Source organism: Lissotriton vulgaris, chromosome 5 (genome assembly GCF_964263255.1).
Source record: "Lissotriton vulgaris chromosome 5, aLisVul1.2, whole genome shotgun sequence".
NCBI lineage: Eukaryota > Metazoa > Chordata > Amphibia > Caudata > Salamandridae > Lissotriton > Lissotriton vulgaris.
In genome coordinates, this window is record NC_141693.1 from 1578153287 (window position 1) to 1578170160 (window position 16874).

Below are 16874 nucleotides of genomic sequence, written 5' to 3' on the forward strand. Positions count from 1 at the left end.
TGCAACATTCTATCAGACAGTGGTGGCTAATATGATAGTTCAGCTAGCTGTGTCACCTTCCAAATTTGACACTTTTATACTTAATTCAATGCTAACTGAATGTGCAATCAAGCTACCTCTTTACTGGCGATCTCCCAAATTACTGAAAAAAACAAGGTCTAAGACAATAGCTGACTTACCTTTACTATCCCGTACCCAATTATTTTTTAAAGCACATAACATTCCAGGATATCACATATTCTCCGAATTTCAGATTGTGAGAATTGGGGGTTCCCGCTTTCCAAAGGGATTTTACATTTATGAAGTTATCTAGGATTTGAACAATTAGGTGAATTCTATAAGTTTACAAATACGATTACTTGGGATTTGTTTGAACAGTGGTTTGGTAGACAGAATGCAGTAGTGCCTAATTTGTAAAACAATAAGTGGTACAGCCAATGCCAGCATGGTCAGTGACAACTACTAACCATCACATTTCTCCTACAAGTGTGACAATTCATGCTATCCCAGTCCCCCAAAGCCATAAGAATGGCTTGGGTGGCAGGTATTACTAATTTTTAATATATATTCAGTTAATAAACAACTGTTCTTGTGCTCATCTGTCAATTAGACAACGGCGACATCATATGCAGAGGGCCCATGCTGACAATTAGGTGCAGGTGCCGAGCACCGGAAACCACCGGCTCGAATTAAGCACGGTAATGCAGCCCTTTGTCTTAGTTTTAACCAGCTAGCTCGTTTTTTAAGAGATTATTCTGGACTGTTGAGTGCTTCGGTGGCAATGATACCTTTGCATATACATGAGATAAAATTGCTGGGAGTGGGTAGCTGGTATCGTCTTTTATGTCAGACTATTGAACAGAAAGAGACAGGTCAATTCTTGTTAGATAGAAATAGAAACAAGTTGTAGATTGAATATCAAAGAATGGCAGCTATTAAGTGAATTGGGATACAGAGCACTAAGAGCAGCCAATTAAAAAGGATGGATTTGTTATCAAAATGGTTGACTTACTATACACCTATAAGGTTACATAAGATGTTTTCACTGCTTTCATATCAATATTTTGGGTGTCAAGCTATGGGAGCAGGAGGCCAGAATCATATCTTTTTTCATTGCTTTCTTTTACAACAATTCTGGCAGGATGTGCTTAAGGTTATCAATCAATTGCTGTCTATGTTAATTGTGCCATTTACTCAGACTGATGATATTTGGTTCCTTGTATGGGCTATATCATCTGAGGAAATATCATCAATTTTTTATCTCAAGCCAGATCTCTGATCTTTCAGAATTGGAGATCGGATAGGATACCATCTGTACAGCAATGGTTCAGTAAGATGTATAGGACGTATGCGTTAGAGGAGGCGGGTGCTAAACGTATATGTGCAATACTCAGATTTAAGGGGATAATCATAGGTTTTCTTCATTAATGGCAGCAAATGAATGAAGATCATGAATTTCACCCTCTCTGCTTCTCGGGAGTAAAATACAGATTACGTTTAATATTAAGCGCAAGATCCTCAGTATTCTTTTCTTAATGGACAGTTGTAAAACTCCATTTTTTTAAAGTTAATGTTATTACCAATTACGCATGGTCGTTGGAAATCTATATTTTGTGTTCCTGTTCAGAATGAATTAGGAAAACAGTATGGTTTGCCGAATGATAAAAAATGATACATTGCACTTTTTATTAAGTCATTTTTCTTGGTAGTTGTAGTATTGTATTTTACATTCTTTACTGTCTGGCTACTGTTCCTGCTGAGAATGGAGGTGTTTGAAATCAATTATTAAATCTGTTATTCTCTACCTACTATCAAGAAGCAAATAGAAAAATAGTACTTCGGTATGTATGACTATAAAATTGCACTTTCCACTTGCAACTTCCTTTTGTATGAACCATTTGAAATTGTACTTTATATTCGGTACTTGTCAAGATGCACTTTTTTGGAAATATTTGTATTGCATTTTTGGCACTCAGGATATTTTGTATGCTATTGGAGATGTTTTCTATCCGAGGTATTTCAGATTATTATTCCTCTTTTTGCTTTGTTTGATGTTGCTCTGTTGTATGAATTGTAAATCCTGCTTTTTACCTTCTCAAATAAAAATTGTTAAAAATAAAATCAATACAGTAGTTGATGATATTTCCACACATAATTGTTTGTGAGCTGTATACATTTATCAGCAAAACTGTAGGTCTGTGCAAATGCAATTGTCATTTCAATTGAACATATAATGTCTGTAATGGCAGTGCGCTACCACAGTAATGCATAGGCCACTTTACCCCACTCCACTCTACTCTGCAACACTCCATGACACTGCACTCTATTTTGCACCACTCCACACTGCCCCACTCCACTCCATGCCACTCCCCATTGAGTCACTGCACTATACTCTGCTCCACTCCACACTAAGCCACTCCAATCCACTTCACACTGAGTCACTGCATTTTACTCTGCACCACTCCACTCTATGCCACTTTACTCAATGCCTCTCTACTCTACACCACTCTACTCTATGCCAGTGCACCCCACACTACTCTGCTATGCCCTACTGCCTTCTTAGCCACTGCACTCTACGCCAAGCCACTCTAATATACTCTGCCCTCTATGACGCTCTTCTCTATGCCACTGCACTCTACACCACTTCACCCCACTCTGAAGAAATCTACTGTAAGCCTTGCTATACCACACTGTGTAATCCCGCTCTACACCACTTCACAATATGCCACTGCAATCTACACTGCATCATTCAACTCTATCCTACTGCATTCTACCCCACTGCACTCTACGCCAATAATCTTATGCCTCTGCACTCTATTCCACTGCACTCTACATCACTGCACTCAACATAAATGCAATCTATGCCAGTGCACTCTACTCCACTTTACTCTAAACCAACACAATCTACGCCACTAAACTCTATGCCATTCTACTCTGCTCCACTGCACTGTACACCACTGTAGTCTACTCTGCTACACTCTATTCCACTGCACTCTACACCATTGTACTCTATGTCATTTTACTCTGCACCACTCTGTGCCACTGCACTCTACACCAATGTACTCAATGCCGCTCTACTCTACACCATTGCACTCTACATCACTGTAATCTGTAACACTGCACTCTCTGCCACTGAACTCTACTTTTCTCTATGCCAATGCACTCTACAACAATGAACTCTTTGCCAACCCACTCTACGCCACTATACCCTATGCCACTACACTCTACACCAATCCATTCTACACCAATCAAATCTACTGTGCACGATTGCTCTCGATGACACCGCACTCTATGCCACCTCACTCTACGCCTCTCTAGTTTTCACCACTGTAATCTATGCCAGTGCACTTTACCCCACTTTACTATGTACCATTGCACTACACTTATCGAATCTACTCTGCACCACTCCACTCTACGCCATTTTGCTCTATGACACTGCAATCTACTCTGCACCACTCTACTCTACGTCTCTGCACTCTGCACCAATGGACTCTACGCCACTTTACTCAAAGCTAAATCACTCCACGGCAATCAACTCAGCACTACTGAACAAAATGCCTCTTCATTCTATGCTACTCGTTGACACTCCACTCCACAATACTCCACTCTATGATGCTCTACTCAATTAAACTGCATTCCACTCTATACCACTTTACAACACTACTACACTCCACAAAACCCTTTGAAACTACCTCTACGCTACTCCATGCCACTATACTCCACTCTATTCTATGAGACGATACTCCCCTCTACTCCACTCCACTGTAGCCACTCCAATCTGGCACTCTGTGCCACTTCACTCTACTCTACACCATTAGGCTCTACAATACTCTACTTCATATTATGCCACACCACTCTCCTACACTACTCCAATCTATAATAATGTACTCCTCTCTACATCACACTACTCTACAACACTCTACTTGACTCTAACCAATACCCTCTATGCTACTCCACTCTGCTCTACACCACTCCCTGACCCTCTATGCCGCTTCACTCTCCAACACTCAACTCCACTCTGACATGCTGCTCCACTCTATGCCACCCAACGCTACTTCACTCAACTCTTCTCTTATACTCAATCACACAATACTCCCTCCATTACACGCCACAATACTTTACACCACTACACTCAACTCTGCACTGCTCTACACCACTCTACACCATCCCATTGCACTCCACTTTGCTCCACTTTATGACATTCCACTTCACTCTCCTTTACCCCACTAGTTTTTAACCATGCTGAACAGCATCCACGCTAGTGTACAACATAGCTAAAACATATTTGCAAAGCCAAAATGTCTTGCTTAAGCGAGACCTATTGACTTTGTCAATGCTTGTCTAACCCCTGTGATTTGGCAGGAAAGAAGTTTATGAGTTTGTAGTAAAACCTGAGCATCTCGGCTACACTGCATTTCAGAATGGACTCTGCATTAGACTAGGGAGCTGGCTCCTCAGAGATGGGGTGGACAAAATTCTCATATTTTGCTTTTGCATGATTACTTAAAAGTCCACTAAATTATGTGAAATTACATGAAATGCAGACATGGCATTTAGCATTATATTTTAGTAGGAAATGTGCCCATTGTGGACACAAGAACACATGTTGTGCTACAGAATTGGACAAAAGCAAGTGTCCTGAACAACAGCCATTCGTGTTTGGGTCATTTGTGTTTTTCCTGTGTTGCTGGCAAGACAGCGACCTTGCACCTCAGTACCCAGATACCCCCGAGGGTGACAGTGCTGTGCTCTACAAATGCTGATTGATTGATTGATTGATGCACAAAAACTTTGCTCATGCACACCATAATTATGACATGGGACATAAAGGAGTAATTTTAAAAAATCTGCATAAACAAGGGAAATGCAAAATAATGCGAGATTAAGCTGGTGTAATGAATTTCACCTGTGCCTACTCAGAGACTTTGTCCCAACATGAATCAGAAATTACCACCACTCCAGTTTTATGCTATTCATGTATCAAAAGATGCTACCCAGAGGATACAAACACTCACTCTCGCTGGAAGCAAACAATTCATAAGAAGGAGACTAGCAAAATGTTCAGGGTAAAAAAGGCTAACAAACATCTGCAGAAAGACACTGGCATGTGCCAGGGGCTGCCCCTCAAAGCCCTGCTCAATCTTCGAGTGAGGGTGGGATCCTCAGGCTCCACTCTGATGAATTCCCACTTTTATGTATGCTTGGGGTTTTTGTAGAGCACAAAAAAAGCTACAGAGGACAGTTGATTCTGTCTCCCTTGGCCATACAGGGGCTTGCCTGAGGCTCCTTCCAAAATGTCCCACGACCCCTCTGTGGACACCACTCCTACGCCATTTTTCACAGTCCAGAGACATTGCTCCTCCATCATTCCCTGCAGTTCTGTAGCATCTACCTTGCCTACATGGTTCTCCACAGCTCCCTCACAAACAGTTCTCTTGCACCCTTCTGTACAGCTCCCACACAGGCCGCGATCATGAACCGTTGCTTTCGGCTCCCTGACAGCCATAGCCAATCTATCTAGGGTATTTTCTGTTGCAGTTTTATATAGCACAAACTCAACCCAAAGGTATTGGAATGCTTTACATGAACACGAGTTACAATACACAAGGATACGTTCATTCTTTGGGCACAGAGAGATTAAGTGATTTTCCCAGACTCACAGTTAAGCCGTCGCAGATCTTGCCATTATGCCACATTCTCTCCCCACCAGCTCTCCCAAAGCAAGCACTGCAACACCATCCTCTGCAGCCCTCTTGAGCCCACCAGCCAGCACTCCCACACCATCCCCTGCAACCGCTTCGACCCCAGCAGCCAGCACTTTCACACCATCCTCTGCAGTCCCATCGACCCCAGGAGCTAGCACCACCAACCCTGTTGCCTGCAGCGACTTCGACCCCAGGACTCCCATAAAATTCCCTGCAGCCCCTTCGAACCCAGGAGTTAGAACCCCCCCACCATTCCCTGCAGCCCCCTCAAGCCCAGCAGCCAGAAGTCCCACACTGTTCCATGCAGAACCTTCAAGCCCAGCAGACAGCACTCCCACACCATTCCATGCAGACCCCTCGATCCAAGCAGCCAGCACTCCCACACCATTCCCTGTAGCCCCTTTGACCCAGCAGCCAGCACTCCCACACCATCCCCTTCAGCCCCTTCAAGCCAAGCAGCCAGCACTCCCACACCATTCAATGCAGACCCCTCGATGCCAGCAGCCAGCACTCCCACACCATTCAATGCAGACCCCTCGATGCCAGCAGACAGCACTCCCACACCATTCCATGCAGACCCCTCGATGCCAGCAGACAGCACTCCCACACCATTCCATGCAGACCCCTCGATCCAAGCAGCCAGCACCCCCACACCATTCTCTGCAGCCACCTCAAGCCAAGCCGCCAGCACTCCCACACCATTCCATGCAGCCCCCTCGAGCCAAGCCACCAGCACTCCCACACCATTTCCTGCACCCCCTCGAGCCCAGCCGCCAGCACTCCCACACCATTCCCTGTAGCCCCTTTGACCCAGTAGCCATGACTCCCATACCATTCCCTAAAGGCCCCTCGAGCCCAGCACCCAGCACTTCTACACCACCCCCTGCAGTCGCACTACATCCATCTCTACTTCACTAATTGCTCAAGCTTCCAATCCCCACAGAAAATAGTCCTACACCATTCACTGCTAATCCCAAGCACCCCTGCCCAACCCCAGTGAATTTTGTCTCACCTTTCGCACTGTGAGTATGCCGTCCTGTCCTTGGGAGTCGGTGTTTATTGTAAAGGCTTCGGCCCCCTCCTCATCCAGGATGGTGTAGGCCATCATAGCGTTCTCCCCTATGTCGGGGTCATGGGCCCGGAGGCGGCCGATCAAGGAGCCTGGGGAGGCCGTTTCTGTCACTGAGAACTGGTACAAATCTTGCAAGAAAGAAAATAACATAAAGTCACTGGGAGATTTCATACCATCCATTCTACACACAGTGCGCCTACCACATCCCTTGGGAGGCAATGACCCTACACCAGGTATCCAATGGAGGTTCCTACAATAGCCCACTACCAACGTCTGCCACCACAATAACTCACAGTTGAAGCTACAGCACTAGCCCCAAACTAAGATTTGCTACAACAATCAGCCACAGCTGAAGCTCCGGCACTAGTCAAACAGCCACAGTACTTACCTGGCCAACCCGTGCTCAGACCTCTGACCAAAACCATCCTCAGTCAGTTTCTTGACCAGCCTTGGCAGCAAAAGATGCAGCACTCACCACCCACAGTAGAACTGTTAACATCATCCCCAATAACCACACTAAACCGCAGTTTTCCCCACAGCTCAGCTTTACTACACTATGAGGTGTGTTGTGAGGGCTTTATCTCAACCCACAGAGCAAGTGAAGTGTGGGCTGTCCTGCAGTTACCCAGAAAAGATTGGTCTATGGGGTAAAAACACTAAAAACGATTTTAATTCTACGAGATGTGCGCAGGGTAAGGAAAGAGAGTGTATCAAAGGTTACAAAATATAGGGACGGGAAGTCTCCAGCATGTCTCTAGAGAGAGTGCTTCCCCTGTCTTATGGTACTCTCCAGGCAAGTCACTCAAAAGCTACTGTATGGTTTCTATATCCCTACCACAGTGAGCCTGACAATCATACATGTTCAATGAGTGCCTCCCTGTTTACGTGGATTGAAACCCTAGAGCTTGGCTCGGAGGTCGAGGGGGCATGCCTAGTGCACCCCTATTTTTCAGAGAGTGGCTACTGCCCTCTCTATCCAGGCTGTGGTAGACTGACAGTGGTGGCAGCAATACATTTATAGTCAGGACGGATGAGTCCCTAGCTACCCTCCTGACCAAGTCTGTGCAGTCTTCCATGCCTGTTGTCCTGTTGCCTTTGTCTACCTTATGTGAGTTTGAGAGCTCTTGGGTGTACTGGAGAAGAATGGTGAGCTGAGCCAGTGTGAGGAATGCTAGTTTTTCTGCTGGACATCCCAGCTCCCCCATGCCCCTCCCCATTTCCTTGGAAAGGCCCGGTGGGCTGGGGGAGACACTCAGCTCTTATCTAGGTGTAGCTGCACTAACTCTGCTCAGAGGACCCTCCCCCACTCGTCAGTGCCTCCTGGTCTGGAGTTAATTAAAATTCCTCTTTAGGGAATTGCACAGGCTGGTACCAGGAAACATGGAGGGTAACTGTGCATGCTTTAGACATGCATTGAACATGTCATGAATGGTTTGTGGTTGGAGGTGTATTCAGGATGCAAAACTAGCAGACCTCTGATTGGATGAGCCTATCAATCATAGGTGATAAATGTCTGGCCTGAGTGGTCAGCTGTTGTTCAAGACTGGTTTTATGATTGAAGAGGTGGCACCACCATGTCCGTCCGAAGATAGCCAGGCATGGAGACACAGTGTGAAGGCAAGAGATAAGACACTTGCTCACTGCGCGTGGAACTTAAGGAAGTTTTCTCTATGACGGATGGAGTCTGCTGCCAAGAGTTCAATGAGAATCCAGGGCATCAGCAGCATGGGAGAAGACCAGCTGTTTCTGTGAGACTTGTGAAGCGTGCGCTATTGAACAAGGAAATTGCAGACAGCTGCCGAAGGTGTGGAAAGGAAGCTTACAGCACATCAAGGGAGTTGGTGTGGAAAGGAAGCTTGTGGCACATCAAGTAGGCTGGTGTGGAAAGGAAGCTTGCGGCACATCAAGGAAGCTGGTGTGTAAAGGAAGCTTGCAGCACATCAAGGGAGCCAGAGAGGGGGAAATTTGATTCTAGTCCTTGAAGGTGAGATCAAATCCCCTCTAAGCTCCTCCATCCTGCGCTGTGGAAGCTTTGTACAAGACGTAGCTGGGAATAGAGGCCAGGGAAAAAGGCCCTAACCTTTCTTTTTGTGATCTCTGGGGGTATCAGGGTAAACCGGCACTCTGTCCAGCCACTACCCTCCTACAACTAGCAAGTGGCTACTGGACTAGTGGGACTCCAGTAAACTGTGCCAAGACATCAGGCACCTGTGGTCAGATCCCTGACACCACTAGAGCAGTGTCCTCACTCTGGACGGGAGGGGATTTCTGTTTGGGGGTTATGGGGCTGATCAAGAACATTTGACTTCACATCATATGCTGAAACTATATCCTTTCAATCCAAAGACTGGTATCAAGGCTCTAGCGAATGAGAGCAGCCCTGTGAAACATGGTCTGTGTAATATGCAATGCTAATTATGTGTTTTCAGGTTAACTGTGTTTTTATAGTGCTTGGCGTATAGGAGCTATAATACTGTTTGGGGTCAGAACTCTGGCCCAGAGGGTTGTAGAGACATCCAGTTTTCACTGTTTATCCTAGTTTTATGTGTAGTATAATTATCTTGTGTGTATTAAAGTACTATTCTTTTATAAAAAGTAAAGCACTGTCTGGACATTGAGTTTATCAGCTGGTAGTAGGGTGTGCGCTGTATTCTGAATGTCTAACCCCACCTCACTTCCTTGAGTAAGCCTTGGACTGCTCTGTCTCGATTACCCTGAGAGAGTCAAGTGCTGGAGAGGAGAACTTGGTTATCCAGTTTTGGGACCACTAGTACTGAGGCCCCAGACACCAGTGGGGGAACACTCCAGTCGATGCGATTGGAGCAAAGTAACCCCGGGGAGGCCCTGGTGCCCAGGAAGCCGGGTCTAACATAGGAGATGACTTTGTCACAATTATTTCAAAAGCAGGTTATGTAGCTGAAAAAGGCAGGAAATGGACCAAAGGGGTTTGCTTTAAGATGGCTGTTCTTTGTCTAAGACCAACACTTGACTATTTCTGATCCATCAGGCAGTCCTCGGTATTTCCTGGTTTTGTTTAATGGGAAGGGTTTCAGGCGGTTTGGAGTCTGTCCTCTTGACTTAACTAAACAGGACCTTATTTCCACCGGTCTTCAGCCCGGTGATTCTAGTGAGACTCTTCCAGCCACCAGCACCCATCTGCTGACCAGCGTGGGGCTGTCATCGAGGCTTGCAGTCTTCAGGAAAAAAATCATGCACCAGGGTGTCTGTGGCACCAGTGTGAACCTGTTAGCCTCTGTGAGACCTTTTGAGTCACAACAAACCCGTCTGGGAATTCAGCTACCAGGGGAAGCGACCCCAGACCTGGCCTCGACAAACTGAGAACACCAGATATGCTGGAATTGGACTGCAATAAGGTCTGTCTGGTTCCTTAATAGACAGCACCCAAAAATGCTGTAGAACCAAGGGGCCCTTCAAAACCCAGTACATGGACTCAGTCCCTCTGAAACCCCTGATAAACCAAGTTCTCTTGGTGTTGCAGATCCTACTGAAGGATTGGAGCCTCAAGGCATTTCACATATGTCCACAGAACATCTTTCAACCCAGTTCCGCCTTTTTTGCCTATTGTGGATAGCAACAAGGTGTGTAGAGTCCACATTTAAGTCTTGAGACAGTGGTGTAGCAAGAATGCCATAGGAAATGGGTTATCTGCCCTTTGCTTGGGTAATAAAACACTCCCATAATTTGGGTATCGTAGGACCCCTACAAAGCTGGGCCTCAATGTCATGCCAGTGCGCCTGATGAAATAATGACAAAGCCCTGTCTTGAGGCCATCTAAAGAACGTGTAATCGCAACCAATTTCCCACGGGTCAAAAAGTACGGTCTGTGGTGGGACTGAGGGTCTCTTTGATGTTAGCAGGGTGGGGGCTGAGGAGTGGTGAACAGTGGAATTGGGGAATCAAAGAACGAACATATTGTGCACAGTGAGTCGTTGAGTTATTTTGAGGGTTTCATTCCACGCTGCCCTCTAAATTAAGTCCCTAGACTCTAGAATAATCATAGATTTAACAATAGTGTGTTATGCTGTATATCACCCGCTATCACTCTAGCACACCGTGGGGTAAGCCTATCAAAACCTTTGGCGAGTCAAATGCAGAAAGAAAGTAACTTGATTATTGAATTGCAAAGAAATAGAATCTTAGGCATCGCAATTTCCTTAGGCCTATAGTGTATATGTAAACATAATAAGCGCTTAGAAAATGTCTCTGTTAAAGTAGCAAGTATTGTAAAAATCCAAGACATAATTTCCTCCAACATGGCTCACAGATCACTAAAGGGGGCAGGCAGAAACACCCACAGGTAGGAAACACTTAAGTCAAACTAAACATTGAGAGCAAGTATGTGATAAGAAAAGAGGGCTATAACCAAACAATTATTTTAATTTACTCAAGGAAAAGAGAAAACCCAGTCTGAGAGTTCACTTTCTAAAATATGGTGCAGTGAGAAAGTAATTTATCAATATTGAAACGAGGAGTTCTGCACTGTAGTGATGGCACTCCTGCTTCACCCAATTGTTTGACGATAGTCAAATTATAAACTTTCTGTGCCTTTGTCACCTTAATTGCCATTAGGTGATAGAGGTGGGCAGCGGCGGCTGGCGAAGCAAAAATATGGGGGGAAGCCATGCGCCCAACTCACCTGAATGATGCTCCGCTCTGTACAGCACTCCTGGCGATGGTGGTGTGACGTCCACAAGTAGAAAAGGGAAGGACTTCACTTCCTGCCCAACGGAACGTGACTCCTGACCAATCCTGCTGAGAGCAGATCCAGGATTGGTGAGAGCAGGCTAATCAGAACTCATTTTGAGGCTGGGGCCTGTGCCAGCAATCCCCAGCTGTTTCACAGCCTGGGGATTGCAGGGTGTACAGTGAGCACGCCGGGCTGGCTGTAGGTAGCCATCCGGAAAACCGGCATGTGCACTGTAAGGGTCTGCAGTAATCCAGCAATAGCAGGATTCAGCCCCCCGTCTCACACTCGTGCTGTACACAGCACGTGCTGGTGGCAAAATAAAATGGCATTTAATTTATTAGTGTTGTCTGCTGTGCTTACAGCAGGTGGCGTGACGCTCCTCCGCCATTTAGGAGGAGCCTCCCCTAGAGATGGGTGAACCACTGAAGACTAGATTGAAGCTCAAGTTAGATGCCTGGCTCTGGCTCAGCTTGAAGTGTATCATCAGGCTTAAAATGATCCAACCCTTCTGTCTGCCTTCCAAGCTCCAACCTCATGTGGCAAGCATCAAAAGGCAAAGTATTAACTTTTGTTGTAAAACGAGAGAAATAGATACCCATCTATCAGTGGGATTGCACAGTGAGAAAACCAGAAAACCTGGGATCATTCCTGGCTATCCCACTTGACCAAACTGTGTGATCCCAAGCAATTATTCTATCTCACTTAGCCTCCTTTTCTTTATTATTGCATATGAGAGCGCTTGGAAATACATGAGATCAGCAAGTGCCCTGAACAAAACCTCATGTTTAACTTATCAAACTATAATATTCCATGTATAACTGTAACCTAGGTCACATAGACAGGGCTCCTGACAACCGACTTGCCTCTTAGTTCACTAATGACATTGTAGTCAGGGTGAGGAAGACGTGAATGTCTCCAAGTTTATATTTGAGAGCTATCACTTTTAATTAATGCCTTTCAATGCAGTGATATTATCTGATTCACTGGCGTGAAATGCTTCCTTATGTTAATGAAATACACTTTCTGGAATTTTGTAGAGTCTTTATCATATTTTTACATATTTGTTGCGCATTGTCTTTAAAAATGAAGGTGTTTCTAAAGATAAGTGAAAGAGGCCTATAGATGCCCACAGTATCCACTAAGAGAGGAGCCCTTGAGTGCCCACGACCTCTCCTTGGTGCCCTCCGCTTAGATTGAATCCCTGAAATACTCACAGCCTCCTATCTGAGAGACCTCGAGATGCCCACTAATTATCCAGTCTGAGAATGGTCCAGTTATTCCCACAGTATCCGCTCTTGGAAAGGCCCCAAGATGACCACAGCATCTTCTCTGAGAGGGGTCTGAGATGCCCACAGCTTCCACTCTCAGAGGGGCTTTGTGATCTACACTGGAGAGAGAGTCCCTCAGATGCCGAAAGACTACTCTCTTTCCCTGAGTTTGGGAAGAGGAGTCCTGAAATGTCCACAGTCCCTTCTCTAAGAGGGGCCCTGAGATGCCTACAATCTACTCTTTGCGGGGGCCTTTAGATGTCCACAGTCTGCTCTTGGGGGGTGATATGCCCACAGCCTCCTCTCTAAGAAGGGTTCTGACATGCCCGCAGTCCACTCTCCGAGGAGGTCTGAAACGCCCATAACCTCCTCTCTGAGAGGAACCCTTAGGTGTCCATAAACTCCTGTCTGAGTGGGGTATATTCTCACAGTCTCCTTTTCGGGAGGGGCCCAAAAATGCCCCAATCTCCTCTCTAATAGAGGCCCTTAGACGTCCTTCAGCTGCTCACATGGAGGCGGTGGGGAGGGAAGCTGAAATCACATTAAGTTGTGTGGTTTAGACAGTGAGATTCAGGGGGGTGTAAATCTCAAATTTCCCAGCTAAAAAATCAGTGGTCCACAGAATAAATTGGTGTATTGCCCAAGGGTGGGGATGGCCTATTTACATGAGGAGAAATGGTCAATACTGACTTGCATTAGGTAACCCTCTGAGGCTGATTTAGAGTTTGGCGAAAGGTACTCCGCTGGAATGTAGATGGAGTACCCTGACTGCCAAATTGAAGGTCCGCCCACTTAATATTTATTCGAGCAGAATACAAGTTTTATGCTGATGGAGTCACATTTACAGTGTCAGTATAAAACTTTCCCCGACGGCTCGATGGATTAGGCACCATTGGTGGTAAATCATCCAACCATTCGCCCTATTTAGAGTGGAAGCTAGATAGCTTTTTTGTGCTGTCTGTCACCACTGTCTGGTATATCCTGACGGTGAGGGTTCGTAAAAAAAAAGAAAAATGACCCTACACCTTGGGAGAAAACTCCCATGGTGTGTGGATCCTTCTTTTTTTCCTTCAACAAACAATTCCCTCTTTGGGAGTTTTTGCTTGAAAAAGAAAATCTGGAAAACGTTGACATCCAGGCGCCATGTTTAACGGAGCCATCCATCAAATATTTCCTACAGTGACACAAACCGCCATGATGGCAGTTCCTGCCACTATATAGAGATGAGAGCGAAGCTGGCAGACATTTCTAAATATGGCGGGTGGAGTAAAATCAGGGTGGCAGACGTGAACTCTAAATCAGGACCTCTGCCAAACTCCGTCCGTCTGCCAAACTCTAAATAAGGGACTCTGTCTAGAGTGGCACAGTGAGTGAAAAATAATAGTTTGGAATGGTACCCCAGCACAATGGCCAGTGGTTTAGATTACAAGCATTCATCCCATCACCTTGTGGCTGTTTGGTTGCCAGTAGAGTGCCCGAAAACCTGAAACTGGTGCAGCTTTTCAAGTCAACTTCCGTTAATGTTTGTGAATTCTAAAAAGTTGTAAAGTTGCATCCATCAGGCAGTACTTCGACTGAAGTTTTTTTTTTGTAAGCCAGTCACTAAACATGTATGTAAGTTCTTGATCCAAAAATGTAGCAAGCTCATACCGCTTAATTAAATCAACACAGACACAGCAGACCCGACTCAGGGCCTCCAGACCCAACTTCCAAGCCATGAATACATTGATTTATGGAATATAACAACCTGGCTGAGATGTCCGCAGTCTTCTCTCTGGGAGGGGCCCTATGATGTCTACAGCCTTCTCTTCGAGAGAGCCGGGCTGAGATGCGCAGGGTGTCCTCACTGATGGGGGACACGTGATGCCCCCAGTCCCCTCTCCGAGAGGTCCCCTCTGAAGTCCTCATCGCCTGATCTGCAAGGGAGGGACTCTAAGATGCCTGCAGTCTCATCTCTTTGAGGGGCTCTGAGACGTCCACAAACTGCCCTTTGAGAGGGCCCCTAAGGTGCTCACAATCTAAACTCTAAAAGAGTCCCTTAGATTCCACAACCTCCTCTCTGAAAGGGGCATGTGGTGCCCACAGCTTCCACCCTTAGAAGGGCTTTGAGAAGCCCACACCCTCCTCTCGGTGCCCTCCGTTGGAAAGAGAGTCCCTGCGGTGCCCACATACTACTCTCTTTGCCCGTGTTCGGGAAGAGGGGCCCCGAGATGCCACACTCTGCTTTCTAAGAGGGGCCCCTGGATGTTCACAGCCTGCTCTCCGAGAAGGGCGGGATCTGAGACGCCCACGACCTCCCCTCTGTGAGGGCCCCGTTGATGCCCACAGCCCGCGCTCTATGAGGGCCCTGGGATGCCCGCAGCCCGGTCCATGGGGCGGGGGGAAGCTCTGATGCCCACAATCTCCTCTCTGAGAGGGGCCCTGAGAAGATGGCTACGGTCTGCTCTCTGTGCCCGCTGTTGGCTGAGGCAGGTGATGGATCAGGCTCCGTCTCTAACAGCTGCCTGGCACAGCTGGCATCTCGTGGAGAATTACAGTGCAGCGTTCCTACCCAGCGCCAGGGAAGGAAGAGAGATTAACAGATGAAGGAAAAACCCCCTCAGGAAGCAGATCTTCCATCTCGAGCCCCACTGCACCAATCCGAGCCCGAGGAGCGCCGGGCCCAATCTGTGCTATAAATTGTAATCACATCTCCGCTCCCCCTCCATCGGCTGCCTCCCTGCAGCCTCTTCCTCCGCGAGCACTAGCCCTCCCCTCTCGTCGCTTCTAGCGCACTACCCTTCTCTTGCGTCTTCAGATGTTCCTCTAGGCAACTGCCCATACACCCTGCTTCTATTGCGCCCCGCCCCCTCCTCCATCAGCCTTTGTCGCAATGTCTGCTCCCCTCTCTCCTCCCCAAGAACAGGCTCACTCCTCCCCACTCTCCTGACGCACTCCTGTCTCCTGCTCGGCGCGAAGAACTGTCCGTCTGCTGTACCTCTGTTACTGCCCTTCTATACCTCTTTTAATGCCCATCTCCTATACGTCTTTTACTGTCCATCTCCTATGCCTCTTTTACTGCCCATCTCCTATACCTCTTTTACTGCCCATATCCTATACCACTTTTACTGCCCATCTCCTATCTCCTATACTTCTTTTACTGCCCATCTCCTATACCACTTTTACTGCCCATCTCCTATACCTCTTTTACTGTCCATCTCCTATACCTCTTTTACTGCCCATCACCCTTACACACCGAATAGCTCCTCCTAGCATACTACGCCCCCCTCATATATCTTGTTTAACCTCTAGGCAACTGCCCATCTCTTATACCTCTTTTACGTTCCATCTCGTGTACATCTTTTACTGTCCGTCACCTGAACCATTTTTACCACACATTGCCTATATCTCTTTTACTGCCCATTGCTTACACCTCTTTTACTAGCCATTGCCTATACCTCTTTTACTGCCCATTGCCTATACCTCTTTTACTGCCCATTGCCTATACCTCTTTTACTGCCCATTGCTTACACCTCTTTTACTGCCCATTGCCTAGATCTTTTTTACTGCCCATTGCCTAGATCTTTTTTACTGCCCATTGCCTATACCTCTTTTACTAGCCATTGCCTATGCCTCTTTTACTGCCCATTGCCTATACCTCTTTTACTACCCATTGCCTATACCTCTTGTACCGCCCGTCGCCTCTCTCCCTTGACCTCTCCACTTCTTTCCTCGTCCAGGCACACTGACTCTCTCCTCGTAGCACACCATCCCTCTCTCATATATCCTGTTCTACCTCTGGGCAGCAGGCCGTCTCCTCTGCCTCTTTGGCTCTCCATCCCCAGCTATCACTCGGATTCTTCCTTCTCTCCTCATCCTCCCAGCACACTGACTATCTCTGATGTACGCTGTTTTCTCCTTAACAACTGCCCATCTCCTCTACCTATAATAATGTCCACCCGTTCTCCCTCTACTTCAATCACACCGCCTCTTACTCTACCCCGCCTCGAGTCGCCCCCCCTCCTCCTATGCGTCATCCTTGTCTGTCTGTAGCACCTTGCACCTCCTCTGCCTCCTGCACACTTCTCTTCTTGTGCCTCCAGCACACAGGCTCTCTCATCTACTCCAATGATTCTGCCTCA

At 46.7% G+C, this 16874-nt stretch overlaps 1 protein-coding gene across 1 annotated transcript in view; it reads right to left on the reverse strand.

The window, feature by feature from the left end:
* CDH24 (cadherin 24) overlaps nucleotides 1-16874 on the reverse strand; it is a 722601-nt gene that overhangs the window by 215712 nt on the left and 490015 nt on the right. The window contains exon 6 of the mRNA XM_086923669.1: nucleotides 6718-6905. Coding sequence (XP_086779795.1) covers nucleotides 6718-6905 — 188 coding nt within the window. The remainder of the gene's footprint in view (nucleotides 1-6717; nucleotides 6906-16874) is intronic.